The sequence below is a fragment of the Nanorana parkeri genome, unplaced genomic scaffold (genome assembly GCF_000935625.1).
Source record: "Nanorana parkeri isolate BGI_ZX_2015 unplaced genomic scaffold, ASM93562v1 scaffold279, whole genome shotgun sequence".
In the NCBI taxonomy this organism is placed as follows: Eukaryota; Metazoa; Chordata; class Amphibia; order Anura; family Dicroglossidae; genus Nanorana; species Nanorana parkeri.
Window position 1 is genome coordinate 1,011,443 of NW_017306547.1, and position 9,104 is coordinate 1,020,546.

Here is a 9,104-nt window from a genome sequence, read left to right on the forward strand (position 1 = left end):
TGTACGGGCATCAAACGCACAAAATGTGTGCTTTGATGCGAGTTTGCGAATAATGTCAAAAATGCAAAACCGATAGTAGCACCTCTAATGTGAGCAAGGGGAAGCCCGTTTTTACTTTGCATTTCTGTGCTTTAAATGCACACATGGAGTTAAAAGAATCAGAACGCGTCGCAGATTTTGCTACATGCACTACTTTTCCACATTTGTCACGTGTTCAGGATGTGTTCAATGGGGACGTCCAGTGAATGTGTAAAACAAATGCGCATGAACGCGCATTCAAGCTTACGCTCAGGTGTGAATCTGGCACAAATGTATCAGTGCGTGGGTTGTGTGGAAGGTGGCCAGTCAATAGATTATGTCCCTTTTGTTGTTCACAACACTATACAGAGCATCGCTACACAATTTTACAAGTACAGTAAAATTAAACAAAATTTGGGAAAACATGAAAACCTGCATGGTGCAGGATAACAGATCCCATGACTATGTACACACACTCCACATACTTCCAACAGAAAGGGTTATAAAAAGGTTTTGCAGAATTCAGGAGCCTGCCAGACACATCAAGCGACCTGCGAGATAAGTATCCATTTCCATTTATTGCAATGAACACAAATATGGCATCTCATGCAACATTTTTGGCATATTGGCATCCTGATTTCTAAGAACGGTCTATATAATATATACAGACTATAGGGCTTATTCAATAAAAGAGCACAAAGGGGTAAAGTACTGTAACGGCAACCAATGAGATAGGACTTGAAAATTCTTATCGGCTGCTGTGGCTTACTACATTTTGCTATATTGAATAAGCCTGTATATATTAAAGCAAAGCAACACTGCCATTTCAAAAGGTATGTTATGACAAAGGAAGATCATTCCTATATTCAGGGCATTAGCATAAATAAAGCATGAAAATAAAAAGCTAGTAGACACAATACCACACAAATATAGCATGGTTATTCCATGTGTAAACTGAAACAAACTTGCCAGCAAACAGTTTTCCAACTTGATTAGCATGAACAAATAAATATTTGTTAGTTTTAACAAAGGTTCATTCATAGTAAATAACACATTTTTACATAAATTTTTTGTAAAAAAGCAATGTGTATATAGTTGTTATGTACATGGAGGCAGGCAACAGGCACAGGAAGCCTTTCACCTTTGGTTTATACTGACATTTACTTTCGTAATAGGGATGCACATATACCAGTTTTTCGGTATAGAGTACCGAGAAAACATTTTTGGGTACTTTGCCGATATCAAATACAGATACTGGAAGACGCATTAAGGAAGCCGGGTGGCATGTTATGACCTGTCGCCTGACTTCCTGATAAGCCGGGCGGCATGAAATGACTCGCCACGCGAGTTCCCGATTAGCAGAGAAGCCGTCTCCATGTTCCCTCATCACCGGGTGATGCGGGAGCAAGGAGCTGGCTTCCCGGCCAATCAGGAAGCAGGGCAGTGTGTAATGACTCGCTGCTAGTCTTCCCGATACTGGAAGTTCTGGTATTGGGCTAGGCATTGGGAGCAAAATACTCACCCAAATACTTGTTAACGCCACCGATACTAGTATTGGTGCATCCCTAGTAATTAATGTAAGAAGGCACTCTGATGGGGGCAAATAGTAATTAGCTGTCCCTATCAGAGTGCCCTACTACATTGGTTGTCCCCTAAAGCGTCCGTGCAATTAACGCACACTACCGTACAACGCAGCTACCATGCATTACAGTGTGGCAGGTGCAATGTGTTGCCATTCATTTGAATGACACTTCAAATGCACCTCCTGACCATAATGCATTCAACCACAACGCCTGGTACTGCAATACCGACTGTGGTTCCTAATTATGGTTCCTCAAAGTATTACTACTTATTCCCTGCAAGCCCATTAGTTCAGATGCAACAGTAACAACATCCGTTGACCCCCTCCAGCACCCTGCTCTTTTTGCATAGGCAAGCTTACAAAAACCACAGTGTCCTTCCTGGTTTACAATTTTTTTATTCACACCTCTATCACTCTATTTACCTGTGGGTAAGGAAGCAGCTCTGTTTATTGCACAATTTGGAGCTTACACTGAGGAATCTCTCCCCATATTTTTTTTTTCTTCTCCTAGTGGTCAGGGCAGAAGGAAGGAGTGCATGTGCTGCCAGTAGGGCCACCATTAAAGTGCACCTGTTGCCTCTCCCTGCATGGGAAAAGCAGGGGCGCTGATCACATATTCTAAAGCACCAATGTTTAGATGATGACTAAACTGAAATAAGGGTTATTAAAGATGCATCAAAACATTTCTGGCAGTTTAATCTGCTCATTAATCAGACATAAAACTGCCAGTGAACATGCTTCTTACGACAAACAAATGACAGCAGACTGAATGGTGTGGGGTATGCACAAGAAGAAATGTTGTCCTAAAATGTTAGGCTATTCCAGGGTTTATTGGTTACTTAATACAGTCACTGCAGAGGGAGGGAGGTTTATAGCAGACGGCTTAGGGCTGATTTATTATATCTGATTGGATGATGTTGGCAAGCGCTCCATATTCTTTGCTCCAGTTGCAATGCATCAGCCTTTCTAGATTAGCCAGAATTACTGCCTTTAATCAAAAGACCATTAACAAAGCGTAACTTAAATGAACCTTACACTATACAGCTTACTTACCTTGATGAGAAAGCTGAATTCGGTATGCTGGAGGGAGGGATGTAGTGAGAAAGGTATGAAGACGAACAGCTAGGAAAAACTTCAGCCCACATTCATCGAGGGTCTCACCACCTATTAACAAAACCCAGATTGAAATGTGTAAAATGACACGCTCAACCTACAACAATTTTATCAAAAATTAGGCTAATACGGGTCATTAACCCTAACAATATGGTAAATTATGCTTTGGCACAGAGAACCCAGGTTTTCAACCATTTGGCATAGGGTTTGCTGCAGCATTAAATGGCACAAAAAAAAAAAGGGGAATAAAATCACTCACCACCTGACCCAGGTTTTGTTTTCTGACTTCAACAGTTTGACTCCTTCACAGTGCTCATTTTTGGTGAAATGATCTCCCATGGTTGCATTAAACGGCATGTAAGAGCTTAGATTAGGGCTTCCCAAAGAGGGTGCTGTGTTGGCATAATTCTGACATACCTTTGCAATATTGCATAGGTAAGATTCTCAGAGGGCTCAGCTTTATAGCTTCCCGAGTCACCTCTGCATACACCAGACAGAAGTGATAGAGTCCAATCAACAGACTGAAGAGTAAACTAGAAGTTGGGAAGGGGTTGTCACAAGGCTGGTTACAGAGAGCTAAACATTCTATGGCAAGAAAGGCATTTTCCCATATGTACACCAACTGTATTTAGCCATTAGAAGAGAGATCATTTTTTAACCGAATACTAACACATATTAGATTAAAAAACAAGAAAATAAAAAAATTAATGAAATACTAAACGTCATTACCTTGGCTACGATCTCTGCTTTCTCCTATATCTGTGCTAGTTGTGGCAATTGTATCCGCCAAAGCCATCAGAGACATCTGTTCTATGCGGGTCATGCCAGGTAAGCTAGAGTGAAGCAAATGCTTAGAAAGCACTTTTGCATGCTCAGGACCAAAGTAAGTTGGGCTGAACTGTGACAGGTCTATAACTTGGGGTTTTGTGTTTTCTTCTTCAGACTCGAATGTTGTAAGCTCCTCAGAGGTGATTGTCGGAACTTGGAAAAGCTCATCATAGTTCTCAGCATTTGTACTGCTGTCATTTTGTTTGTTTGAATTGCTCTGATTGCTGGATTTCTCCACTGTGGAAACAAATGTATCCTCATCTGCAGCAAGGAGGGCATACAATGGTAGTGGAGGGACAGAATCAATTTCTGTGTAGTCAGCGTTTTCTGGTTTGCTGAATGTTTTGGGGTCTCGAGATGTGCTTCCACTGGCACTGATTGAAAGTGAGCGAAGCCTGCGTTCATGGTTGCATTCATTGTCGTTAATTGCAACAACCTCTCCTGCAATACATTTTACAAGATGAGATAATATAGCCTTTGCCCTGCGCACTTTTCCAAGATCCATTAATTCCATCAGCTGCAATGGATGATACTGTGGCAAAGTTGGAAATAAAGCATGAGCCGCTTCAAAAAGTCCATAGTCCTCCATCTCCACAGGGAGATCAAATGCAGTTTTTTTCCCCATAAGCTTTTGCGCTAAGCTAGTCATTGACCTTGTCATAGTTTTCTTTGGTGGAGTCAGACCAGATGGAACTGAATGGCTTTGCTTAACTAAGTTTGTGATGGATGGGGTGCTTCCATTGTAGGAATCTGTGCTTGTCGAATCCTGTTTAGAAAAAGGCTGCCACTGGGAGTAGACATGCATTTCACAGTCCATTCCCACAACAAGAATACCATCCCGAACCCAAGACAATGACACGGGTAAAGGAAGAGATCCTTCAACAGAAGACACAAGATCCACACAGCGAAGCAATACAAACCTTGGCTGAGCTGCATTTTTGGCAGTGTCCCAGAGCTGCAATGCAAAACTCTCTTTACACGAGGGTTCTTGGACTTTTCTTGCAACCTGCCCATACATTAGAAGCTTTGTACCAATTCCAATAGTCAGCATATGAGAGCCATCCTCTCTGGACATCCAGTCCAAATGAACTAAATGTTTCGTACTAGGTTGGAGTTGTGTGTTGGAAGATAACACATCCTGTTTATTGTAAGCTACAAGATTATTGTCAATACTAATGCCAGGCTCCAACATTGTGCTTAGTTCATCTAAGTGAATGGTTTGTTCTAAAATCCAGCAGGAGCCACCAGTAGATTCACATTCAAAAATGCTAACATGCATCAAAAAATCTTGGGACGAGGTGCTATGTTTACTTGGTGCTTGTTTGAAAGCTACAGCCAAACAGTTTGTATGGGCACAGCTGACTTCTACTGGCCTGCCGGGAACACTCACAGCTCCATTTTGCAGACCATCCTCAATCAACAATGACCATTCCTCCCAAATATATGCCACATAATTCTCTAGGTCAGTGGGAGAAAGAGAAAGCTCCGATTCCACTCGGCACCTCCAGAACCTGACTTTACCATCAGAGCAAGAAGTTGCCAATAGATAGGGTGCATTACTCACTGGGTAAAGAGAAGAACTACTCAGGTGGCCTAAAAAAAATAAAATAAAGACTGGTTAAGACCAAACCAAACAACTTATGTATATAATATAAAAAGGAACACATCATTCCATTATCTTTCACCACCAAGCATTTGTTTTTAAACCATTGACTATTATCCAGAAAGCAGTTTTTAGACACTGTCATGAGAAAGCCAACTTACCAGACGGACTAGTCTCTGCAACACCTTTGGCAGATATAGCTATTGCACAGTAGTTTTGTTACTCTCATTACTATGCTGAGAAGAGGCAGCTATTTTAAATTAACTGATCTGCCTTTAAACTTACTATAGCAGCATTTTATTGAACACTGTATCAAGGGCGATCGGTTTCTCCCCCTTTCACAAGGAGCATTGTTTTTGCCTCGGAGATGCTCCCTCTTATCCTTTTTTGTTTTTTTGAAGGGTTACTTTACTTTTAACTTCTGTGCAGTTTCGTGCATATTATTTTCTTTTTGTGGTGATGTGTCTAATTTCACACTACACAGTCTTTTCTGTTTTCCTGGAACTACCTAGCTTTCTTTAAGACTGTCCTTTCCCTGTAGCAAGGGTTAACTACTGTCTGTGCAGCTTTGTTTTTTGGAGGGGTTCAGAGTGTTTTACCTTCATGACCCTCACTCCAGTTTTCAGCCAAACCTCTTTCCTTATAAGCTCCACTCTACCTCTGTGTATTCTTGGGTAGTTTTTTCACTTTTAATGTGTATGAATATTTAACATTCACATCCTTGGATAATCCCAGTCATGACTGATTATTTTCAGAGTCACCTATAAAATAATTTATTTACCTTCACATACTCTGTCTGAGGATCCCTGATGCAGTTTTGTCAAATGCCATGGCAGTATCACAGAACAGAGCCTGGTAAAGTGGGATGTTAACTACTGTTTGATCCCCTGTGGGTTATTAAGGTACTGAAATACAGTGTGCGAGTTAGGACATATTTACACAATCATGTTGTATCTGTGTTAAAATGCATGCTCACAGTGCCCCTAACTGGCAGGGAAAATAGTTTCCATTATAATCCATAAAGCTCTTCATACAGGTGTGTTGCGTTACAGTACAGTGCGTTCTGGTTTTGAATAATCCTACCCGGTGTTTCTTTCAGGTGTTTCTTGAAAACCATGTGTTGCATTATACAGTAGTCAATTGTAACAAACTGAACATGCACTAAAAAGCAGTACCTAACAGCATGGCTCTCACATGCTGCATGCCAAAACTGGCCACTAAAATAAGCCAAGAGCTCTGCATCCAGCTAGGAACCTTATATTAGTGCTAGTGACTTAAAGCAGAATTATGAGGCGAGTGATTTTCACTCAACTTACTGTTTCATGCTGTCAGCTTAATAAAAGATTTTATTTTGGCTATTTTAGCTGAAATGCATTGGTCATTCTACTCGATTGTCCTCTAACCCTAGTGGAATAAATTAGTATCTGGACTATTTTAATATGGTGAGGAGCTTCAATTCCTACATGTACTAGTTTAATTAAAAAGAGTCCATGAAAAAAGTAACCATTTAAAGTTTAGGCCTCATTCACACAGCGTAGAGTGGGGGTGTACAGATCCGTGCGGCGTGCACGTCCATATCGTGCTGTTCCTGGGAAGGACAGGTGCTGCGTGTGATTGTACGATCCTAACGGATGTGCGTGCTTGGACGTAGACAGGATCCATCCTGTTTGCTTCCGAGTACGGACACCTGCACAGATGTGCAGCTCTGGTGAGCGTATGACAGTGTACGGCTGCGTCTTCCCATAGGGAAGAACAGGCTGCTGTGTACAATCACAAGCAGCACCTGTCCTTCCCGGGAACGGCCAGATACTGACGTGCACACCACACAGATCTGTACGGCCCCACTCTACGTTGTGTGAATGAGGCCCACTATACGTTGTGTGAATGAGGCCTAAGTGTAACACTGGCAATACACAAATAGGTTGCAAGCAGTCATGTCCTAACAACTCATTAACACTGGACATATTCTGTGCACATCTACCAATTATTATTTTTAAGTCAGCGGTATGTTGCATGACTGCAAACAAAAGATAACTGTTACCTGCAGACGGCTTAACACTAATGACTTCAACAGCTTCCGGCAAACTCAACTCTTGACTGTACACGAGCTCGGATGAAAGGGACATCTTGCTGGTACTCTGAAGATTCGCTTTACACGTTTGATATCTTTGTGTAAGAGGTGACTGCACTTTCTCTCCTGATGCAGAACCAAAAGAGTCTTCTTTGGGTGGAACATTCTCAGATGAGTTGGAGTCTGACTTATCCTCTGTAATAGGCAGAGATGCAGTTTTAGTGACCAATAAGTGTAACAAATTATAGCTGGCCATACACGGTTAGATTTTTGTGTGATCACTCATTAAGGCCATCAAAAGACTTCTAGAATGGCTTGTTGGTTTTAAAATTGGATTTTGGAAATGAATGGCGTTTCCCCAAACAAAAAAAAACACATTAACGGTTAGAATTTTGCTCGCTCAAGAAAAATATCCATCCGGCTCCTTCGATTTTCTTTTTCGTCACTGATGTTGAAAGCAATTGTTGATCTGACCCCATAAACTTTTGCAAAATCAAAAGAAATGTTCCAAAAACGATTTTTTTTTTACTGGTGTATGGCCAGCTTTATATTTAAAACCGTTCAAAATGACAATTTCAACATCATTAACTTACAAAGGAACTTTATATTTGTCATCCCAATTATACACATGAATTTGATGTGCAGGACAAGAGGTGGGATTCTTATTACTGCACAAGTGTACAGTTCCAGTTCCAGTTTAAGTACAGATGTGTGTTTTTCTCAATAGTGTCACCATAGTGAGGTTGCACAAACTGCTTTTCCTGCTAATTCCTGCCGTCACTAGCAGTCCAAGATACTGTCAATGAGGCAGAGCTACACAAGTGTGCTCTAGAAATGTATCTACATAGATTGTTAGGACCAGTTTAATATGCATTTACACAATTTCTTAAGCTCAAAAATAACTCATCCACTTTTTATAACAATTCACAAAACAACAATCTATTATGCTGGGATTGATTTGAAAAGCCAACTTTTCCCTTGACGCCACAAGTACTGCCTTCATGTTGGTGAACATTAGGAATGCACCGATATAAATCGGCCAAAAATGTTACTTTTGGCTAAATGCCAAAAGTGCCATTTTCCTGCCGATACAGCTGCACATCCGTGCTTTCTTTCCTCCCCGCTGTGTGCTGCTCTGTTCCCCTAGCAGGGAAGAGAGAAAGTGTGACAGCCAGTCGAGCGCTGTGGAAGCAGAGCGCTGTGAGCGGCCGGTGTCTCTCCTCCTACACTGCTCAGCCTCCTATCACAGTCCGGCAGAGTGGTATGTGGCCGGAGACAGCCCGCGCTGTCACAGGAGGCTGAGCTCTCCTCCCTGCACCGCTCGCTCAGCCTCCTGTGACAACGTGTCAGAGAGGAGAGCGGGTAGAAGCAGTCAGTGATTGCAGAGTGTTTGTAGATAATTGAGGACATGGTATGGTTACTACAGAATATCCTTAATTATTAATGAATGGGAAGTGATCTACATCACCTCCTGTTCATTCATAGTTTTAGTTATAGTGAACACAGTGAGGGGAAGTTATCAAAAGTGGAGAAGCTAAAATCTGGAGCAGTTGTGCATGGCAACCAATCAGCTTCTCTCTTTCATTTTCAAATCTTAACTGAACAAACTGAAGAGAGAATCTGATTGGTTCTCATGCACAACTGCTCCAGATTTTAGCTGCTCCACTTTTGACAAATTCCCCCCACTATGTTCTCATGTTATGAATGAACTGGAACACTCAGAGGATTCCTGTTCATTGATAACAGGGGAAACGGAAAAAGAGATAGAGGACTTTGTGTCCTCAATCTCTTTTTCTATTTTAAAAAAGGAAATATCAGGGGTCTGTTTAGACCCCTAATATTTCCCCAAAGCAGCTAAAAGTAAAACATAAAAATATTTAATAAAAAAA

The 9,104-nt window shown here is 41.4% G+C and overlaps 1 protein-coding gene across 1 annotated transcript in view; it reads right to left on the reverse strand.

Moving 5' to 3' along the window:
* The window catches only part of DMXL1 (Dmx like 1), a 127,046-nt gene that overhangs the window by 55,952 nt on the left and 61,990 nt on the right, over positions 1-9,104 (reverse strand). The window contains exons 17-19 of the mRNA XM_018557308.1: positions 7,186-7,410; positions 3,443-5,134; positions 2,654-2,764 (exon numbers count right to left, since the gene is read on the reverse strand). Coding sequence (XP_018412810.1) covers positions 2,654-2,764; positions 3,443-5,134; positions 7,186-7,410 — 2,028 coding nt within the window. The remainder of the gene's footprint in view (positions 1-2,653; positions 2,765-3,442; positions 5,135-7,185; positions 7,411-9,104) is intronic.